Source organism: Scyliorhinus canicula, chromosome 12 (assembly GCF_902713615.1).
Source record: "Scyliorhinus canicula chromosome 12, sScyCan1.1, whole genome shotgun sequence".
Classification (NCBI taxonomy): domain Eukaryota; kingdom Metazoa; phylum Chordata; class Chondrichthyes; order Carcharhiniformes; family Scyliorhinidae; genus Scyliorhinus; species Scyliorhinus canicula.
In genome coordinates this window covers 10,492,859-10,516,484 of record NC_052157.1, presented here as the reverse complement: position 1 = coordinate 10,516,484, position 23,626 = coordinate 10,492,859, and the positions used below count along the sequence as shown (strand labels likewise).

The 23,626-nt window shown below is 49.6% G+C and overlaps 1 protein-coding gene across 1 annotated transcript in view; it reads left to right on the top strand.

Annotated features, from left to right (window-relative positions):
• Positions 1-23,626, top strand: part of itga11a (integrin, alpha 11a) — a 209,188-nt gene that overhangs the window by 76,837 nt on the left and 108,725 nt on the right. The window contains 6 exon segments of the mRNA XM_038813203.1: positions 204-313; positions 1,710-1,801; positions 16,587-16,701; positions 16,911-17,009; positions 17,012-17,037; positions 22,978-23,126. Of these exon segments, the coding sequence (XP_038669131.1) occupies positions 204-313; positions 1,710-1,801; positions 16,587-16,701; positions 16,911-17,009; positions 17,012-17,037; positions 22,978-23,126 (591 nt within the window).

Sequence of the window (23,626 nt, the reverse complement as noted above, 5' to 3'; positions counted from 1 at the left end):
GAAAGGAGAGAGGGGGGGGGAGAACAGAAAGATACAAAAATAGGGTGACATTAAAACGGGTGGGAGGAGGTTTATGTGGAATGACATGGACCAGTTGGACCAAATCTTCTGTTTCTGTGAAGTAAATTCTTTGTAATTCCATGTAATATTTTTTGCACAATTCCAGATGTGTCTTTTTGTTTGTTTCTCCTGCTCTATTCCAGGCTTCTAGTTGGTGCTCCGTGGGCTGGTGTGGGAAAGAAAAGGACGGGGGATGTCTATCGGTGCCCGGTGAAAAATCAAACAAGCTACGGATGCGGGAAGCTTAACCTCGGTATTGTATTCACCATCGTGTCGGCAATTATAAAGTGTCCAATTGTGTTGGAAAAAAATCCCTCTTCCAGGGTTGAATGATCCAGGGTTTCAATTCCAAATCATTGACCAGCCAAGAGAGGTGGCCATCTGTTCATAGGGGGTTAGATGGACAATACTCTCACTCTTAGAGCTCCAGTAATGTGACATGGCTCCCCCTAATGGAATCATAAGAAAGTGCCCCACATCGTGAAACCACTTAAGGGGCTGGTTTAGCACAGTGGGCTAAATAGCTGGCTGGTAATGCAGAACAAGGCCAACAGCGCGGGTTCAATTCCCGTATCGGCCTCCCCGAACAGGTGCCGGAATGTGGCGACTAGGGGCTTTTCACAGGAACTTCATTGAAGCCTGCTTGTGACAATAAGCGATTATTATTATTTTATTATGTTAGTAAAATGTTAGATTTAGGCTGAATGGCCCAAGACTACACCAAATCATAGAATGCGTACGGTGCAGAAGGAAGCCAATCGGCCCATCAAGTCTGCACCGACACTTCGAAAGACCACCCCTACCTAGGCCCAATCTCCCGCCCTATCCCCGTAACCCCACCCAACCCTTAGACACGTATGGGTAATTTATCAAGGCCAATCCACCTAACCTGCACATCTTTGGACTGTGAGGCAGCACAGTGGCGCAGTGGTTAGCACTGCTGTCGCACCGTGTTTGCGTGGGTTTCGCCCCCGCAACCCAAAAGATGGGCAGGGTAGGTGGATTGGCCACGCTAAATTGCCCCTCAGTTGGAAAAAATGAATTGGGTACTCTGAAAATTAAAACAAAACCTTTGGACTGTGGGAAGAAACCGGAGCACCAGGGGGAAACCCACGCAGACACGGGGAGAACGTGCAGTAACCCGAGATCGGAATTGAACACGGGTCCCTGCCGCTGTAAGGCAGCAGTGCTAACCACTGAGCCCACGTGCCGCACATGAGGCAAACACAGCCAGAAGTTTGTATTATCGTCACTTCCCTCCAACAAGTGTCATTGCTGAGGCCTCTCAGCAGTGCGAGCTAGCCATGAGGAGTAGTCACTTGGATGTAGTTTTGCCCATATGGAGAGCATTGTCCAGAAAAAAATTAATACATTGTTCAAGCAAAATATATATGATAAGGTATTTTTACCGCATGCCCCACATATATAATAGCCCAATAATGTAAAATAAAAATGATCTAAGAAGGTTATAATCATTTGTTCAAACGTAATTGAACTGCTATTTATATTTAAGTTAATATTCATGTCACTATTATTGTCTAACAATATAGAATACTGGAATTAAAATTAGACTTGGGGAAAGATCCATTTGAAACAAACCATTGTTGCTTTCAGGCATATCTAATCTATTGTTAATTCATTCACACAAGGAAGAGTATCCCTCCCTTATGTGTCGGACCATAAAGATAACATGCGGCTTGGAATGACCTTAACCAGCAACCCCAAGGATCACTCCTTTGTGGTAAGCAACGCCAGTCTTTTTCTCTAAAAGGTTATTTTCTTACATCACATGTTCCACATTCTCAGGATGTCACAACGGATCATTTTGAGGGGCGATCGCTATTTTTATGTAGGAAACAACCAATTTTCACACAGCAAGATCCCGCGAGCATGACACGTTAATCCGTCTTCAGGAAGGTTGCCTGAGAGAGAGAAATGTTGACCAGGATGATGTGTTGGGTAAGCTGGGTCTGCGAGGACTGCGTTTACTGCAGCAGTGAGAGAGACAGGCTTCCAACACTTGAAGAAATGCAACTCGATTTTATTGAACTTTTAACTATCATACATACCTTAACTGTGGGTTGACACCGTGCTGAGTTGACTGGAGACCTGAGGCTAACCTGACCAGACTATCTTGCTACCACATGGTGTATGTTCTAGTTGTTGCTCACGGGCTCTGACTGTCTCAGAGGCTGGATCCCGAGAGAGCGGGAAAACTGGTGCCCTCTGGCTTTATAGTGGTCGTGTCCTGTCTGGTGATTGGCTGCTGTGTTCTGTGTGTTCATTGGTCATCCTGTGTGTTCATTGGTCATCCTGTGTGTCAATCACTGCCTGTCTGTGCACCATCATATACTTGTGTGTATATTATGACACAGGTCAAAGGGTGATATCGCCTGTTCACCTTCAGAAAGGTATCATAGGATCCTTTAGGTCCGCCTGCAAAAACAGATTTTTTTTTTTACAGTGCGGAAGGAGGCCATTCGGCCCATCGGGTCTGCATCGGCTCTTGGAAAGAACCGCGCTTAAGCCCACACCTCCACCCTATCTCCGTAAACCAGTAACCCCACCTAATCTAAAGGCAATTTAGCATGGCCAATCCATCTAACCTGCCCATCTTTGGACTGTGGGAGGAAACCAGAGCACCCGGAGGAAACCCACGCACACACGGGGAGAAAGTGCAGAATCCGCACAGACAGTGATCCAAGCCGGGAATCGAACCTGGGACCCTGGAGCTGTGAAGTAACTGTGCTAACCACTGTGCTACCATGCCGCCTTTGGGATGAGTCCTTGGTACAACATCTCCAAAAATGGCACACCCGTCAGTGCAGCACACCCTCAGTAGCGTACTGAAAGGGCAGCCGGGATTTTCTTCTCAAGTCGCTGGGGAGGGTCTTGAACCCACAGCCTTCTGACTCAGGAGTAAAAATATCTGAGCGAAGTTGGCACTCTTAACCACTTGCATTCACTAAGGAATCCAAATGTGCTAATCTGCAGCCATCATTGTATGCCACATGATGCAGGCATCAAAGATCCTTTGGTGCCGTGTGATGAGGCAGCTTTCGAGAAACTTTTTACAAAATTCATTCAAGAGATGTAAGTGTTGCTGGCTAAGCCTACATGTATTGGCCATCCCTATTTACTCTTGAGAAGGTGGTGGTGAGCTCCGATCTTGAACCGCTGCAGTCATATGTTGTAGGTACACCCACTGTGCTGTTAGGGAGGGAGCTTCAGGATTTTGATCCAGTGACAGTGAAGGAATGGCGACATATCTCCAGGATGATGAGTGGCTCAGAGTGGAACCTCCAGGTGACGGCGTTCCCGGGTATCTGCTGCCCTTGCCGTCGGTTTGGAAGGTGATGTCTAAGGAGACTTGGTGAGTTACTGCAGTGCATCATGTCGATGCTATACACTGCTGCTACTGTGCGTCGGTGATGGAGAGAGTGAATGTTTGTGGATGGGGTGTCAATCAAGTGGGTTGCTTTGTCCTGAATAGTATCAAGCTTTTTGAGTCTTGCTGGAGCTGCACTCATCCAGGCAAGTGGAGAGTATTCCAAAATACTCCTGATTATTGCCTTGTAGATGGTGGACAAGCTTTGGGGAGTTGGGGAGTTGGGAGGTGCATGATTCCAACCAGCAGAGAGTTTTCCCCCTGATTCCCATTGACTCCAGTTTAGCTAGAGATCCTTGATGCCACACTCGGTCAAATGTGGCCTTGAAATCAAGGGCAGTCACTCACACCTCACCTCTGGCATTCAGGCCGATTGTCCATGTTTGAACCAAGGCTGTAATGAGGTCAGGAGCTGAGTGACCCTGACGGGACCCAAACTGAGCATCTGTGAGCAGGTTGTTACTAAGCAATTGCTGCTTGACAGCATTGTTGATGACCCCTTCCATTACTTTGCTGATGATTGAGAGTGGGACAGTAATTGGCCTTTTTGCATTTAACCCGCTTTTTGTGTACAGGGCAGACCTGGGCAATTTTTCACATTGCCGGGTCGATGCTGGTGTTGACGGCATCAAGATTATCAACAATTCCTGATCCATTCATTCCGGACAAATTAAACACATCCTGATCAACAACTGAATCTGGAAAAGCTGCTCCCAGCATATTTAGCTCAAACTCCTAAAAGCACTGGAACCCAAAGCCAAGATATGGTCGATCCTTCTTCGCTGAGACACCGATCATCAGGAAAACTGTCATCGATCCAGAGGGAAGCTCTGTAATTACCCACCCGAATCAGGGAAGGATTGTTTGTGATCCACCCATCTGGTTCGCGATTAATCGCCTCGTCGCGACCGACTCTGGACTCACCCCTCAGGAGATTTACCAGCCTAGTCACACCTCGTGAGATCAAAGGGGATCTCACACGGCCTCGCGATCTGGATCCCGCCAATTCAGTAAGGATCTAGATTTGCATATTGAAGTGAGTAGTTAGTCTCACTTGAATGTGTCTACGCCGGACCTAGCCAGCACCCAGGATCGAACAGCCTCGCCTCGGAGACTCTGAACAGGTGCCAAATGTGGACCGAGTGTACCAGCACTTGGACAGTGGCTTCTCAGGCGATCAGGGCCTCTGAGTGGTCAGGCTCTGGGCAGGGTGGTACCCTGGCTTGCCGATGCCACCCAGGCAACTTTGCAGTGCCTCCCCTGTGCCACACTGGCAATGCCAGGGTACCCAGGTGGCACTAGCAGGGGCTTTGCCAGGCTGACAGAACCCAGGTGGCATCTTGCCCATGCGAGGGAAGGGACCCGGGGTGCCCTGCCTTTGTAGGGTGAGGGGGGGCTCGATGATTCCCTAATTGACATGTTGGGAGGCCAGGAGGCTGTGGTGGGGGCCTAGAGATCGCGGCACATTTAATAAGGACACGGGGAGTCCGCTATGAGTGAAAATAAAGAAACATAGTTTTATTTACAATATAATATATACACACCCTGGAGGGCAGTGGTTAGCACTGCTGGAGACTTGGGTTTGATCCCAGCCCCGGGTCACTGTCCCTGTGGAGTTTGCACATTCTTCCCTTGTCTGCATGGGTCTCACAAAGTTTGACAGGATAGCTGGCTTGGTCACGCTAAATTGCCCCTGAATTGGATAGAAAAAATGAACATATATATATAATAATATGCATCCCGGTAGATTCCTATCGGGTTCTGCCCTGGTCGGTGCCCTTCTGAACGACCCTTTATACAGAGGCTAATAGTGATCGCCCGCCCCTAGTGGGGGAGCTCAGACTCCGCAAGAACCACAGGAAAGATAATGGTTCCCACCACATAGGTCCTGCGTGGGATATTACAGCGCTATTTAAAAATAGCGCCCCGATCTCTTCCTGCACTGGCGAGTGGACTTTGCTCGTGCAGGAAAGAGTCTATGTGCAGCCTTGGTGGTTGGGGGGGGGGGGGGTGTTCCTTCATTGGCACCCAAAAATGAAACAGATTTCCGTTTAATCGCGGGATCAATCTCGGTGCTGCCGGACCCAGGAAACACCCCGTTAAATGGACCCAACAAAAAACTTTGTTTCATTTCCATTAAAACCCGGTCCTAAAACCTGTTCTCTTTGCATCTAGACAGGTATATGAACGGGCGGGAACAGAGGGAAGTAGACCTTGGAAAATAGGAGACAGGTTTAGATAAAGGACCTGGATCGGTGCAGGCTGGGAGGGCCGAAGGGCCTGTTCCTGCACTGTAATTTTCTTTGTTCTTTGTTCTCTTTGATTTCTTCATTTTGCAGTTATTACAAAGTGCAGCAGAGGCTACTCCATAGACTCTGACAGTAGGTGTCCTTCACCAAACTTGCCCAGCTTTAAGGCACTAATCACTTAAACCAGCTCCACTGGGGTGGGACATGTTGTTTAAATGTCTGAAACCAGACTTACAAATTCACTGCTCTACTTGGAATGCGATCACCGGAGGAAACTCCCAGGATAACGGGATCACTTCAGGGATTTCCTCAAAAGAATGTCCATCCCTAATTGCCTTTGAACTGAATGGTTTAAAAGGCCATTTCAGAGGATAGTTACAAGAGTCATATGTAGGCCAGATCAGTTAAAGACGGATAGATTTGCTTCCATAAAGGGCATCAGTGAACCAGAGGATTTTTACAAAAATGGATGTTAGTTGTCATGGTCACCATCATGTGTGCAGACGTATTATATTTTTTTAAAGCCCACTTTAAAAAGGACACTGTTGATCTGCAAGATGGCTGTCACAGGTCACCTGAAATTTGGAACTGCAAATTGGCCAAGCTTCGGAAAGCTTCTAAAGCTGGATGATGATGAACATGCTGACACCACACCCTTGTGAAATGTTGCACCTGCCCTTGTCAGGGCTTACCCCAAAACGGCGAGCACAATAAGACTTCAGACTGTCTATCTCCAGGAATACCAGATAACAAAGGGGAACTACTGAAACTGATTCTGCACAAGAGAAGTGCTAAGGACTCCTACCTGCCTCTATTGTATGTCGATGGAATTTGACAAAGCGAGGTGGAAACTCTTTTATGAAAATGAATCGATTAGCAGTTGTTTCCATTGTGTATCGATGGCCGGTTTTCACATGAATAAAACTCTTTGATTTTTGAAGGCTTTTTACTATAAACCCTGCTTGCTTTTTGCAGAAGCGTGCAGAATGCAACAGTAACAGCAGAAGGAACATCACTGCAGAAACCAGACTATAATATGTAGCCTTCTACCAAGCCACGAGGCTTAAAGTTTTAAAGTCTCTTTTAAAAATCTTTTTCCAAAGACCCTACATTTGTCTGGGAAAGGGAAACTGCTCCGTGGTTACAGGTATTATCAAGGCTGTTTTCTTGAAGCACAGCATTTATTCTGATAAAAACTCCACAAAATCCTTTCATCAGCCATCTGGCCTCGCCTGAGCTTCACGTCCCAAGTGGAAAGGCTCTTTTCATCGGACTGCAACAGACACGTGAACTGTTAACTACACTGTTTGGTTTTAATATTTGCAGAAGTGAAACTCTCTTCTTTTTTTTAACTTTAAAGTACACAATTAAATTTTTTCCAATTGAGGAACAATTTAGCGTGGCCAATCCTCCTACCCTGCACATCTTTGGGGTGGGGAGGGGGGGGGGGGGGTGAGAGACCCACGCAGACCTGGGGAGAATGTACAAACACCACACGGACAGTGACCCGGGGCCGGGATTGAACCTGGGTCCTCTGAGACGAAACCCCCTTTGTTTGTTGTAACCATTTTATGTCTGTGTGCTGTGTGTAAAGTAGCGATAATCCTTTCTGGGAAGAAATGTCGGTGAATGAATAATGCTGCTGGTTTAAAAATCAATGAAAGTCAGCAGCCGGTGACCTATATTACGATTCCCGACCGGACCCCAACAGTGGTTAGGATACTGTACAGAAACCCCAATATTTTATTTTAATTTTGTAAGACTGTGAGTAAAGGATACCTGGTTCCAGGAGTGGTTTCTAGCAAAAACAGGATATGATATCTGAAAACAAACTTTATTAGTAACACATTATTAAAATATCTTTGACATTACACAAGAAAATAGCTTACAATTACCCCTTAAATAATGCTAATTAATACAGTGATACATTAACACTTAACTGCTATCTTTATTCCCACTCAAACAACAAAACCATTACAGATCCCAATCCACTTTTAAATACAGTTAGCAGGCCCAGGCATACTTGATTAAGAGATGTTATTTGAGGCTGTTTTAAGAAATAGACCTGAATCCTGTCTAGCTGAAGTCTTCAGACACTGTTTTCACAGTTTGACTTTCAGAATCCAACTGAGCAATCTCTACTTCTCTGCTAAAGTACCTGATCTCTAGCTCCTCCCATTAGTTACATCATCTTCGTAACTGAGCACAAAGGTCTCTCATTGAATACTCCACAGGGAACCCTCTTATAATCAAGACAAAAAAAAAATCCATTAGCCCAAGTTTTATGATGCTTTAATTGCACCTCTGGTTCCCAAAAGCATAGTTTTAAATCAGGATTTTTAAAAACACTATTGCAGCAGTCATACACACCTTTAACCCTTACTGCAACAAGTACATAAAATACAATACATCTGAAATTGCTACATACATCACACTTCAGGAACGCTGACCACACATGAAAGGGGGCGGTGAGGGGCAGTTCGGGAGCTCACCTTGCCTAAATTAAACCACCCTGATTGCCGGCAGAAGAATCACAGGCCTTCAGTCCGTCACTATTGCCTGGGAGTAACAGACTAGCCTCATATTCTAGATTTATTGATGGAATTTAAATTCCCCCATCCGCTGTGGCGGGATTTGAACCCAGGTTCTCGGAATATTGGCCTGGCCCCTGTGCATTATTAGTGCAGTGACTTTGCCACGACACCGTCAAGCCGGTCTCCCTCTGGGCTATTCACCTTACTTCCCTGCACGTGTCTCCTTCCTCAGGCAACTCCTAATCAGCCCCCTGAGGCACATCATCAATTTCTGCCCGGCCCCCCCCCTCCAGGATACTCACTAGTGCTCCCCCCCCAACCCCCAGGATACTCACTGGGGCTCTCCCTCCTCCCCCCCCTACCACCCCCCCACCCCCCCACCCCCAGGATAACCACTGGTGCTCCACCTCCCCCCCCCCACCCCCAGGAGAACTCCTGGTGCGCTCTCACCGACCCCCCCCCCAACCCCCAGGATAACTCACTGGTGCTCTCCCCCCCCCAACCCCCAGGATACCCACTGGTGCTCTCCCCCCCCCCCCCCCACCCCCCAACCCCAGGATAACCACTGGTGCTCCTCTCCCCCCCCCCCCCAACCCCCGGATAACTCACTGGTGCTCTCCCCCCCCCCCCCCCAACCCCCAGGATAACCCACTGGTGCTCTCCCCCACCCCCCACCCCCCAACCCCAGGATAACTCACTGTGCTCTCTCCCCCCCCCCCCCCACCCCCCCCAACCCCCAGAATAACCCACTGGTGCTCTCTCTCCCCCCCCCAACCCCCAGGATAACCCACTGGTGCTCTCCCCCCCCCCCAACCCCCAGGATAACCCACTGGTGCTCTCCCCCACCCCCCCACCCCCATCCCCAGGATAACTCACTGGTGCTCTCTCCCCCCCCCCCCCCCCACCCCCCCAACCCCCAGGATAACCCACTGGTGCTCTCTCCCCCCCCCCCCCCCACCCCCAGGATAACCCACTGGTGCTCTCCCCCCCCAACCCCCAGGATAACCCACTGGTGCTCTCCCCCACCCCCCACCCCCAACCCCCAGGATAACCCACTGGTGCTCTCCCCCACCCCCCACCCCCAATCCCCAGGATAACTCACTGGTGCTCTCCCCCACCCCCCCCCCCACCCCCCAGGATAATTCACTGGTGCTCCCCCCCCCCACCCCCCCCCCCCCCCCCCCCCCCCACCCCAGGATAACTCACTAGTGCTCCTAATCCATGCTCTCACACTGGAATCCTTTGCCTGGATATCTGACTTCGATGTTGACTCACTTTTTTGCAAACTACCATACGAGGGAAGATGGACAGCGTCCAATAGTTATGCTTTTAAAGTTCCAGATTAATCTGCTGCTGTGGTACACATTCATACTTTTTGTTACATGGAAATGACACTATGGGTTGAACAATGATTCAGCATTTCCAACATTGGGCTTCCTGCAATAGTAGCGTTTTGGGGTTTAGAACCTAAAGGTCGTCTCACCCGATCGCAGCCCACACAGTTTCCCATCCATTCGTTTTATTGCTGTTGGAAAATGCATAGTTTAATTCTCGTTTTGAGGCGCATCTGTCTGTGTGAGCTATCCAGCTGTTCAAAATGATGGCTCGTGATGTGCAGTTCTCCTTTTCCAAGTCAAATCAGCGTCTCGGAATTAATTGAACTAAATAACAGTGACTGGGTAAAAGAGAGGGAAAGCGACTGATGAATCGCTTGTCGCCGTGGCAGCAGTGGGGGTCAAGTCATGGAAATGGGCGGGCTATAAGGGGTCAGCCAGTTCACAAAGCATTTGTGTTCCTGGCTACAATATACAAAGTGGGGAGGGAAGATACAAAACAGGAGCAGGAATAGCCCCCTCGGCACCTCGAGCCTGCTCCGCTATTCAATAAGACCACGACTGATCTGAGTGTAACCTCAACCCCACATTCCTGCCTAACCCCGTGGACTAGTGGTGTGCCTCAGGGGTCTGTGCTGGAACCACAATATACACAATATACATTAATGTTCTGGACGAAGCAACTGAAGACACTGTTGCTACGTTTGCAGATGATACAAAGATCTGTAGAGAGGTAGGTAGCATTGAGGAAGTCGGTGGGCTGCAGATGGACTTGGACAGGCTAGGAGAGTGGGCAAAGAAGTGGCAGATTGAATACAATGTGGAAAAGTGTGAGGTTGTGCACTTTGGAAGGAGAAATGGAGGCATAGACTATTTTCTAAATGGAAAGGTGCTTCGGAAATCAGAAGCACAAAGGGACAGAAGCACAAGGCAGCACGGTAGCATAGTGGTCAGTACAAATGCTTCACAGCTCCAGGGTCCCAGGTTCGATTAGCGGCTTGGGTCACTGTCTGTGTGGAGTCTGCACGTTCTCCCCGTGTGTGTGTGGGTTTCCTCCGGGTGCTCCGGTTTCCTCCCACAGTCCAAAGATGTGCAGGTTAGGTAGATTGGCCATGCTAAATTGCCCTTAGGATCCAAATTGCCCTTAGTGTTAGGTCGGGTTACTGGGTTATGGGGATAGGGTGGAGGTAGGGTGCTCTTTCCAATAGCCGGTGCAGACTCGATGGGCCAAATGGTCTCTTTCTCTACTGTAAATTCTATGAAATATGAAATTCTATGACTTGGGAGTCCTTGTTCACGATTCTCTTAAGGTTAACGTGCAGGTTCAGATGGCAGTTAGGAAAGCAAATGCAATGTTAGCATTCATGTCGACAGGGCTAGAACACAATACCAGGGATGTATTTCTGAGGCTATAAAAGGCTCTGGTCAGACCCCATTTGGAGTATTGTGAGCAGTTTTGGGCCCTGTATCTAAAGAAGGATGTGCTGGGGCCTTGGAAAGGGTCCCGAGGAGGTTCACAAGAATGATCCCTGGAATGAAGAGCTTGTCGTATGAGGAATGGTTGAGGACTCTAGGTCTGTACTCGTTGGAGTTTAGAAGGATGAGGGGGATCTTATTGAAACTTACAGAATACTGTGAGGCCTGGATAGAGTGGACGTGGAGAGGATGTTTTTCACTTATGGGAAAAACTAGAAGGAGAGGACACTTTAAAACACGATGAGGAGGAATTTCTTCAGCCAGAGGGTGGTGAATCTGTGGAACGCTTTGCTGCAGAAGGCTGTGGAGGCCAAATCACTGAGTGTCTTTAAGACAAGATAGATAGGTTCTTGATTAATAAGGGGATCAGGGGTTATGGGGAGAAGGCCGGAGAATGGGGATGAGAAAAATATCAGCCTTGATTGAATGACGGAGCAGACTCGATAGGCTGAGTGGCCTAATTCTGCTCCCACGTCTTATGGACCTTTCGCTCCCTTGTTAATCAAGAATTTACCCAGCTCTGCCATTAAAATTATCGAAATACTCTGGGCGGAATTCTCCATCCCTGCAGCCGGCCAATGGGGTTTCCCATTGTGGGTACCCCCCACGCCTTCGGGAAATCTGCGGGAGTGAGTGTGCTGCCAACGAAACAGAGGATCCCACCGACGGAGACCAGCCCTCTGCTCCCACTGTCATTTTAGGAAGAGAGTTCCAGCAATGCATGACCCTTTGAGTGAGAAAAAATTCTCCTCCTCTTTGTCTTAAATAATGACCGCTTATTTTTAAACAGTGAACCCCCTCGTTCTAGATTCTTGATAAGAGGAAACATCCTCTCCAAATGCACCCTGTCTAGCCCCCTCAAGATCTTTAATGTTTCAATCAAGTTGCCTCTTTCTCGTGTAAACTCTAGTGGATACAAACCCAACCTCTCCAACCTTTCCTCATAAGTGGGCAGCACGGTAGCATGGTGGTTAGCATAAATGCTTCACAGCTCAAGGTTCGATTCCCGGCTGGGTCACTGTCTGTGTGGAGTCTGCACGTCCTCCCCGTGTGTGCGTGGGTTTCCTCCGGGTGCTCCGGTTTCCTCCCACAGTCCAAAGATGTGCGGGTTAGGTGGATTGGCCATGCTAAATTGCCCGTAGTGTAAGGTTAATGGGGGGATTGTTGGGTAACAGGTATAGGGTGGATACGTGGGTTTGAGTAGGGTGATCATTGCTCAGCACAACATCGAGGGCCGAAGGGCCTGTTCTGTGCTGTACTGTTCTATGTTCTATGTTCTATAAGACAGCCTACCTATTCCTGGTATTAGTCTAGTGAACCTTCTATGAACTGCTGCTAACACATTTACATATTTCCTTAAATAAGGAGACCAATACTGTGCACAATACTCGAGGTGGGTTTCAGCAATGCCCTGTACAACTCAAGCATAACCTCCCTACTTTGGTAATCAATTTCCTCCCAATAAATTATAACATTCTATTAGCTTTCCTAATTACTTACTGTACCTGCACACTAGCCTTTTGTGATTCATGCACCTGGACACCCAGATCCCTCTGCATCTCAGTGCTCTGCAAACTCTCACCATTTAGATACAGTAAGAAGTCTTACAACACCAGGTTAAAGTCCAACAGGTTTGTTTGAAACAAACCTGTTGGACTTTAACCTGGTGTTGTAAGACTTCTTACTGTGCTCACCCCAGTCCAACGCCGGCATCTCCACATCACCATTTAGATAATCAGCTTCTTTTTTATTCTTCCTGCCAAAATGGACAATTTCTCATTTGCCCACATGGTGCTCGATTTGCCGGTTGGAGCTGCCATATCAATGAGACGTTAATCCAAGGTCCTGCTCGGGTGAATGTGAGGAATCCCCTGACGTTACCCACAGAGGAACTCTTCCGATGAGCTGACTAACACTGAACTCTCAACCAACAACACTGCAACAAAAATGTAACCCTGTGATGTTTGTGGGATTCACAGGTGCAAATGGCCTATTTGCCTGCAATTGGAACAGAAAATGCTTGAAGTAGTCAGCAGGCTAGGCAATATCTGTGGAGAGAGAAACAGAATCAATGTTTTAGGTTGATAACCTTTTGCCCCATGATTAAATACAGCACCTTTTGCCAACTTATCTAAGATCATTGTATTCAATAGCCCACGGGATAGATCTCGATACAAGGTTGTGAAATGGATGATAGTCAATCTCTCCCCTGAGCACAATTTCCATTGAATTTGTTGAGAGAGACATAAAAGGTGCTGCGGAGTCATTATTATCCGTGTTATGCCATCGTATTATCCATTGAATACCATCGTATACCATTGTATTATCCATGTTACACCATGGTAGCAAAGTGGTTAGCACTGTTGCTTCACAGCGCCAGGGTTCCAGGTTCAATTCCCGGCTTGAGTCACTGTCTGTGCGGAGTCTGCACGTTCTCCCCGTGTCTGCGTGGGTTTCCTCCGGGTGCTCCGGTTTCCTCCCACAAGTCCCGAAAGACGTGCTGTTAGGTGAATTGGACATTCTGAATGCTCCCTCCATGTACCCGAACAGGTGCCGGAGTGTGGCGACTAGGGGCTTTTCACAGTAACTTCATCGCATTGTTAATGTAAGCCTATTTGTGACAATAATAAAGATTATTATTAGATTATTATCGTACAAAGTCAAAATCTACCTCAGTGTATGGTGGGCTTTTAAGAGGTTTTGACAACGCGATACAAAGCTGTTGGATCGGAAGTGCTTCTGTGCCTTTTGAAGGGACAGGTTTAAAACGGAAATGAAGAAACCTTTGAACACGAGACCACGCTGAATAATTGTTTTGCAATCACTTGTTTATGAACAAAGCAGTCTCGCCAACAAGTTCCCTCCAGCGTTTTCACCTTCCCTTTAAGTGCAAACCCAACAGTTCCAGTAGCATCACCTGCACTTTAACCCTGTGGCCATGTGACTGTACTTCCTATGCAAGTCATGAGAGGGAATTCTGGAGAACATCACCGCTCAACCCGACCCCATATCCTCATCCCAATGTGATTCCTGGCAGGACTCACTGGAAAAACAATCGGGGCCTAAACAATCCTGGCTCAAATTTCCTCCCTCTGATCCAAAGGAGATTGAGACTGTGTGTGTGTCACATCGCGAAGTGCCGCCTTGGCTCTGACATCAACTAATGCACCAGTGAGTGGAATTTGAACCGGGGCCATTGCGAGGAGAATGTGCCTCAGTGCCACCCTGGGTACTGCCTTCACAACAAAGCCATTGGGAAGCGTTAAGAAATATTTCCCTGACCTCAGCGCAGGCCATTTCTTTCCATCCACCTCTGGTATTATTCTGTTGATGAATATTTTGTCTGTTGTGCCAGAGTTCCTGAAGGCAGCTGAACTAACACCATCTGATGCAGTTGTTAACCCCTGGGAACTTCAGCTCTGGGCGAGTGTGTGTGTGTGTGTATGTGTGTGTGTGAACTGGGCTTGTTCCTAACAATATGGTGGAGAAGGTTAACAGGAAAATTAATCGAGGTGTTTAAAATTCTGAAGATTTCAATCGAGTTGGACGGGGAGAAGCTGTTTTTCTGGCAAAAAGGGTCGGTAACCAGGGGGCAACAGATTCAAGAAAACTATTTTATAAAGCAGGCAGCAAATGAGAATTTTGCTTTGCACAGCAAGGTTGGGATGATCTAGAATGTGCTGCCTGAGTAGGAGGTGGAAGCAGATTCTGTCGTCATTTTCAAAAGGGAATTGGGCGTATATACGAAAAACAAAATTTGGTGAGGCTATAAGGAGAGAGCAGGGGAGTGAGTGGAATTGGTAACTCTCAGAAAGCTGGCCCAGGAGCAATGAGCAGAATGGCCTACCTGTGTGGTATAATTCCATGACTCTAATTTTACTGTTGGGTTTAATAACTCCTTCAAACTCCCTACAACCTGACAATTTTGATCTCATTCGTCTATTGAACAAAATTGAGAGGAAAAAAAACAATGAGAATTTGTGGACGGCATGGTGGCACAGTGCTTAGCACTGCTGCCTCACAGCACCAGGGTCCCGGGTTCGATTCCGGCCTTGGGTGACTATCTGCGTGGGTTTCCTACGGATGCTCCGGATTCCTCCCACAGTCCAAAAATGTACAGGTTAAATGGATTGACCATGCTAAATTGACCCTTTGTGCCCAAAGATGTGCTGGTTAGGTGGGGTTACGGGGATGGGACAGGGGTCTGGGCCTGGGTTAGGATGTTCTTTCGGAGGGTCGGTGCAGACCCGATGGGCCAAATGGCCTCCTTCTGCATTGTAGAGATTCTAGGATTCTATAAAAATCAAGGATTGACAAATTCCTCCTGTTTAATCTCCATTCCTTCGTTGGACCTCTGATTGAATCACGGTCCTGACCAAGTAACCAGCCTTAGAGGGGGTGGGGGGGGGGGGGGGGGGGGGGGTGGGGGGACTGGCTGCGAGGTATTCAACAGCTGTAGTAACCGAGGCTAAAATGAGAGGCAGGATCAGACACAGCATCATAGTGCTTTGCATATTCACACAAGGGCACGATTCCAAACAGGCCCTGCTCGAACGAGCGATTCTACAGGTTGGGTGAAAGCCAAAGGGAAGTCCTCAACCTCGTGTAGCCCTGCAGATTAAAAAGGAAGCTGTGTAACTCTTGCACTTAGTGACAATCTCACAAGGGAGATTGCAATCTCGAGACCTTGCTCCTGGGGAATCGCAATCTCCTGCATCCGTCCCAATATTTCGCTCGTTTTCTCTCTCTCTCTCTCTCTCTCTCAAGAGCCAGAAAAAATAAAGGAAGTTGGGTCTGTCCCAGCATTCATAGTAGCGTCAACCCCCCCCCCCCCCCCCCCCCCCCCTCCCATTGAAACCACAGGTCTTAAAGTTTCACAACATTGTAAACACTCACAATGATATTGGAATGTATTTGTTACTTGTTTTCTGTTGTTCGAGCAGACTTGCCTCTTTATTTTGAACTCGTTGTTTGGTTACCGGATTGATGATGTCTGAAGGCATTTATTTTACAAATGTTACGTCCCTGTTGGTGGCACAGAGGCAACTTAGATTGACCGCCCCCCCCCCCCCCTCCCTCCCATAGGCCAAGTCAAAAGAGTTTGAACCCAAGTTATAATACATCAATGCCAACTACAACAATTTGCATTTATGTGACAACTTTTATGGAGTAAAGGCATTTCCTAAAAGTGTTCACGATAAAACGTCGCACAAGCGGATGAACAAATGCTTGGTCAGAGAGGTAGGTTTTCAGGAGCATCTTAAATGAAGAAGGGGAGACTGGCGAGGGTTTAGAGAGGAAATTCTAGAGCTTAGGGCTACGGCCTCCAGTGGTGGAGCGATTAAAATCAGGGATGGTCAGGAGGTCAGAGTTGGAGACGTGACTGTGACATTTGGTTTATCATCAATATCCCTTGCAGAGAATTGAAAATGGTGGCAGTGGAGTCGAGGGTAGCAAGGAATGAAGGGTCTTGGAAAAGCTTTAAAAAGTGTCCAAATTCCAGCACGAGTCCTCATTTTTTTCCCCCCCTTGTTTGTTTCCACAGACCTGCGGCCCGCTCTGGTCCCACGAGTGTGGAAGCTCCTACTACAGCACCGGGATCTGCTGCAAAATCAGCTCCAACTTCAAAAGTGCCCGGGCCTTCGCTCCCGCCATCCAGCGTATGACAGAGTCCCTCCTGCTCTCAATTTGCATGCGTGCTTAAATAGTTAAAGGGAGCACAGCTTTCCTGCCTGAGTCGCCTAATCTGCTTTCAGTCAGAGGGAATAACACATAAACGCTCGGCTTGAAACCGCATGCCTATTGGCCTGGTGTCTGACTAACCAACACACAAGGCATGGCATTGACACTGACCTGCTTCTCTCCATAGGTTGTGAAACATACATGGACATTGTGATTGTGTTAGATGGCTCCAACAGTATTTATCCCTGGTACGAAGTCCAGAACTTTCTCATAAACATTCTGAAGAAATTTACATTGGACCCGGACAGATACGGGTGAGCAGCAAATGGGTTCGGGATTTTCCTGCTCCCGTGTGGAGTCTGACTCATCAATAGAATGGGAATGGTTACTTATTGCAGCTTTGCAGAAATTACGAAACCTCCTAGGAGTAGAGAAGATGAAGGGTCAAGGATAAAGGTTCACCCTGTGGGCTGGATTCTCCGGTCCTCCAGCCGCGTGTTTCTCGACAGCGCCATTCGCAGCCGGCGAGAATCTCCACTCCTGCCGTTGCCAATGGGATTTCCCATTGAAGCCGCCCCACGCTGCCGGCAAACCTGTGGGCGGGGGTGCGCTGCCGGGAGAAACAGAGAATCACAAGGCTGGAGAATTCCAACTGATACAAGAGTTCAAAACCAAGACGAGGTTTCGACGACTATATAAAGGGAAACCTTTTGTAATGGAAATAGCTTTTCAGCAGCAAATTGTAGTCACCTGGAACAGATCACCTGTAATGGCGGATCACCTGTAATGGCGGATCACCTGTTAGGGTGGACTACCTGTTAGGATGGACCATCTGTAAGGACAGACTACCTGTTAGGACGGACCATCGGTAAGGGCGGACAACCTGTAAGGACGGACCACCTGTAAGGACGGACCACCTGTAAGGGCGGACAACCTGTAAGGACAGACCACCTGTAAGGACGGACCACCTGTAAGGACGGACCTCCAGTAAGGGCAGACCATCTGTAAGGGCAGACCATCTGTAAGGACGGACCACCTGTAAGGACGGACCTCCTGTAAGGGCAGACCATCTGTAAGGGCAGACCATCTGTAAGGACGGACCACCTGTAAGGGCCGACCACCTCTAAGGACGGACCACCTGTAAGGGCCTACCACCTCTAAGGATGGACCATCTGTAAGGGTGGACCACTTGTAAGGACGGAGCATCTGTAAGGACGGACCACCTGTAAGGAGGGAGCATCTTTAAGGATGGAACATCTGCCAGGACGAACCACCTGTAAAGGCGGACCACCTGTAAGGACGGACCACCTGTAAGGGCAGACCACCTGTAAGGGTGGACCACCTATAAAGGCGGACCACCTGTAAGGGCGGACCACCTGTAAGGGCGGACCATCTGTAAAAGCGGACCACCTGTAAGGGCGGACCACCTGTAAGGGCAGACCACCTGTAAGGGTGGACCACCTCTAAGGACGGACCATCTGTAAGGGCGGACCACCTGTAAGGGTGGGCCACTTGTAAGGATGGAGCACTTGTAAAGGACGGACCACCTGTAAGGAGGGACAATCTTTAAGGATGGAACATCAGCCAGGATGAACCACCTGTAAAGGCGGACCACCTTTAAGGACGGAGCACCTGTAAAGGCGGACCATCTGTAAGGACGAACCACCTTTAAGGACGGACCACCTGTAAGGACGAACCATCTGTAAGAGCGGACTATCTGCAAGGACGGACCACCTGCAAGGGCGGACCATCTGTAAGGACGAACCACCTTTAAGGACGGACCACCTGTAAGGGCGGACCACCTGTAAGGACGAACCACCTGTAAGGACGAACCATCTGTAAGGGCGGACCACCTGTAAGGGCAGACTACCTGTAAGGACGGACCATCTGTAAGGGCGGACTACCTGTTAGGAAGGACCATCGGTAAGGGCGGACCACCTGTAAGCGTGGACCACCTGTGAAAACGGACCACCTGTAAGGGCTGACCACCTCTAAGGATGGACCACCTGTAAGGGCGGACTACCTATTAGGACGGACCATCTGTAAGAGCGGACTATCTGCAAGGACGGACCACCTGTAAGGGCGGACTACCTGTTAGGACGGACCACCTGTAAGGGCGGACCACCTGTAAGGGCCGACCACCTCTAAGGATGGACCACCTGTAAGGGCCGACCACCTCTAAGGACGGACCATCTGTAAGGGCGGACCACCTGTAAGGGTGGGCCACTTGTAAGGATGGAGCACTTGTAAAGGACGGACCACCTGTAAGGAGGGACAATCTTTAAGGATGGAACATCAGCCAGGATGAACCACCTGTAAAGGCGGACCACCTTTAAGGACGGAGCACCTGTAAAGGCGGACCATCTGTAAGGACAGACCACCTGTAAGGATGGACCATCTTTAAGGATGGAACATCTGCCAGGATGAACCACCTGTAAAGGCGGACCACCTTTAAGGACGGAGCACCTGTAAGGGCGGACCACCTGTAAGGACGGACCATCTTTAAGGATGGAACATCTGCCAGGATGAACCACCTGTAAAGGCGGACCACCTGTAAGGGCGGATCACCTGTAAGGACGGACCACCTGTAAGGACGGATCAGCTGTGAGGATGGACCATCTTTAAGGATGGAACATCTGCCAGGAGGAACCACCTGTAAAGGCGGACCACCTGTAAGGGCGGATCACCTGAAAGGGTGGACCACCTGTGAGGATGGACCATCTGTAAGGACGGACCACCTGTAAGGACGGACCACCTGTAAGGACGGACCACCTGTAAGGGTGGACCACCTGTGAGGATGGACCATCTGTAAGGACGGACCACCTTTAAGGTCGGAGCACCTGTAAGGACGGACCACCTGTTAGGGCGGATCACCTGTAAGGACGGACCACCTATAAGGGCAGACCATCTTTAAGGATGGAACATCTGCCAGGACAAAACAAATGTAATGGCGGACCACCTGTAAGGGCGGACCACCTATAAGGGCGGACCACCTATAAGGGCGGACCACCTATAAGGGTGGACTACCTGTAAGGGCCGACCACCTTTCAGGGTGGACCACCTGTCAGGGTGATGGAAGCAGATTCAGTAATATTTTTCAAAAGGGAATTGGACATATTCTTGAAGAAGAGGTTTTGCAGGGTCAGGGAGAAAGAGCAGAGGGGTGTGGGACTACCTTGTAAAGCTCTCTTGAAGAGCCAGACTAGCATGATGGGTTGAATGGCCTCCTTCTGCAGCTGTATCATTCCATACACTCCTGTGACTGAGATTAATGAATCTCCGCAGCGCGACACTGAGTCCGATGCACTTGGAGATTCTTGGTCCATGCTGGCATTCTGGGTGTTTTCTTTTTTATTTATTCACAGGATGTGGGCATCGCTGGTAAGACTGAGAATCATTGGCCATATTTTGGTTGTCTCTGAGAAAGCTTTGGCTAGCTATCTTCTCGTTAACCTTTGCAATCTGCCACAATGCTGTCCAATGATAACCTCCGCACCCCACAGAAAAATCAGCCGAGGTTTCAGCTCCTGATCACCGGCCACTGTGCACCCACCACCCCAGAACCAGAAAGCGTGTGCGTGTGGGTGATGGGTGAGGATTTTAGGGTCACAATCAAATTTCCCATTGCCACCCACCCTCTGGCATAGTGGGCACCTGGGTGAGATACAGGAGGGCTTCCCATTTTACCTCTGTGATAATAATAATATAAATCTTTATTGTCACAAGTAGGGTTACATTAACACTGCAATGAAGTTACTATGAAAAGCCCCGAGTCGCCAAATTCCGGCGCCTGTTCGGGTACACAGAGGGAGAATTCAGAATGTCCAACTCACCCAACAAGTACGTCTTTCGGGACTTGTGGGAGGAAACCGGAGCACCCGGAGGAAACCCACGCAGACACAGGGGAGAACGTGCAGACTCCGAACAGTCAGTGACCCATGCCAGTCATTGAACCTGGGACCCTGGAAATGTGAAGCAACAGTGCTAACCACTGTGCTACCATGCCAGCACATTCAGGCAAGGCAAGGAGCTTCCAATAGCTGGCAGAGTGAGGGGCCTTTCAGCCTGCCACTGCCAGTTTAGGTCAGATCCCAGGATAGTGTATCAAATTCAGGGCAACACCACACTCAGGAATATCACTGATGATGAACTTAGCGAGCTGGGTTTTCGGGTTCTTCCCAATGGCGGGAACTTGCAGCCCCATCGATGGTGACGCCCTGCGGCAGATTTCCCGGCGGCACGGCCAGCGAACAACAACAAACATTGGCGGGACAAGAAGCTCCCGCCAGCGGCCAATGACGGCCTGTCTCCGCCATTGAAAAACCCGCAGATATCCCATCATATTTCTTAGTTTTTATCAATAAAATCATGTAGGTTCCTAGGAGCAGAGTAGGCCATTCAGCCTCTTGAGCCAGCTCCGCCATTCAGTCAGAACACAGCTGATGTACCTCAACAACATTCCCTGGCACTCTCTCCACATCCCTTGACATCTTTACCACCTAGAAATCTATCGATAACTGTCTTGAAGATACTCAATCGTTGAATTACCACAGCCTCCTGGGGTAGAGGATTACAAACGTTTACCAACATTTGGGTGAAAAAATAGTTTTAGTATCAATGGGAATGACAAAGAATCAGTTCAGACTGAAATACCTTGGGCGGAATTCTCCCATCCCATGCCGGGTCGGAGAATCACTGGGCCGGGAGCGAATCGCGCGATGCAGCCCCGACGCCGGTCCGCCCATTCACCGGTGAGTGGCCGCAAAGAAAATCCGAGTTCCGTTGGCGCCGTCCACGTGTGGTCTTACCCGGCGGGTCCTCAGCCTGCATCCTTTCGGGGGCGGCCTGGTTGGGCGGGGGGGGGGGGGGGGGGGGGGGAGTGGTCCGACCCCGGCGGGCCGGCCTCGCGGGCTGGTGGCCTCTTTTGATCCGCGCCGGCCCCTGTAGCCATACGCCATGTTGCGTTGGGGCCGGCGCAGAGGAGGAAGCCACCGTGCATGCGCGCATGCGCAGACCCGCGGCGCCCATTTGACACCGCTATCGGCAGCTGAAGCGGCGTGGGTCGCTCCCGTGCTGTGCTGGCCTCCTTTAGGAATCAGAATCGTTGCTCATGGGGGCCTGTTGACGCCATCGTAAAACGCGACGGCGTTTACGACGGCGTTAACACTTCGTCTCAGGATCAGAGAATCTCGCGCCTTTTGTTTGGTAACAATACAGAATGTATCAGTCGACACCGTAATGGTTTTTAGGACATTCAAGAGCACTAGATGATTACTTGGATAGAAACTTTGGGCGGGTTTCTCCGTCGCACTGCACCAGATTTCTGGTTCGGCACGCCGGCGGGGTGCTGCGTTTTGCCGGCTGGAGGATGCGTTTCGCCGGCTGGGGCAGCTCCATACCGTCGGGAAACCTCTGGGCTGCCGGCAAAATGAAGAATGCCGACGGCGGAGAATTCAGCTCAATGTGCAGGCATACAGGGAAAAGTAGGAGAATGCCGCCAAAGCATAGCGCACATTTGGTGAGCTGGTGCAAACATGATGGGCCAAATGGCCTCCATCTGTGAAATGACAATTCTGCGATTCTGTGAGAGGGTTCTTTAGAAGTGGAAGTTAGTTAATAAGGAAATGGGTTCAATCAGATTTAAAACAACATCCCAGGTAGCAGCAGCTGTCTGCTTGTTTACAAAAAATAGTTTGAAGATTTGTAGGGTTTGGGCCGAACAACTGGCCCATTTGCGAAATTGGTACCGGGCGAGTGAGGGGCAGATGGCGAGTGAGGGGCAGATGGCGAGTGAGGGGTAGATGGCGAGTGAGGGGCAGATGGCGAGTGAGGGGCCTATGGCGAGTGAGGGGCAGATGGCGAGTGAGGGGTAGATGGCGAGTGAGGGGCAGATGGCGAGTGAGGGGTAGATGGCGAGTGAGGGGCAGATGGCGAGTGAGGGGCAGATGGCGAGTGAGGGGTAGATAGCGAGTGAGGGGTAGATGGCGAGTGAGGGGTAGATGGCGAGTGAGGGGCAGGTGGCGAGTGAGGGGCAGATGGCGAGTGAGGGGTAGATGGCGAGTGAGGGGCAGATGGCGAGTGAGGGGCAGATGGCGAGTGAGGGGCAGATGGCGAGTGAGGGGCAAATGGCGAGTGAGGGGCAGATGCAGTCCAGGTGATCGGCAGGAGGAAAAGCTGGGAGACAATGACAGCAGGTGGGAAGGATGGGGGGGGGGGTGTGCCCTGTTCTGATGACCTTTGTTCTTGTCCTGCAGCTAGGCATTGTGCAGTACGGAGAGACCGCCATTCATGAGTTTGAGCTGAGGGACTACAAGTCTGTCACTGACGTTGTCAAGGCTGCCAGAAGAATTCAACAGCGAGGAGGGACAGAAACCAACACCGCACACGGCATCGAGATTGCACGGTAATGGCTTTCCAAATCCCCATTCTAATTCCAGTCCAAATGGGTGAAATAATAATCTTTACTATTGTCACAAGTAGGCTTACATTAACACTGCAGTGAAGTTACTGTGAAAATCTCCTAGTCGCCACATTCTGGCGCCTGTTCGGGTACACAGAGGGAATTCAGAATGTCCAATTCACCTGACAGCACGTCTTTCGGGACTTGTGGGAGGAAACCGGAGCACCCGGAGGAAACCCACGCAGACACGGGGAGAACGTGCAGACTCCGCACAGACAGTGACCCAAGCCGGGAATCGAACCCGGGACCCTGGTGCTGTGAAGCAACAGTGCTAACTACTGTGCTACCGTGCCCACTAGGGGTAGAATTTTAAGGATGGCGCGTGATCGGGACTCTCTAAATCCCGCTGCCATTTAACGTTTACTTGAGTGTTGATTGGCAGTGGGCGGGACTTCTGTCCGGTCTTGACGGACGTTCCGCCCATGAGTGCTGTCAGCCAATCA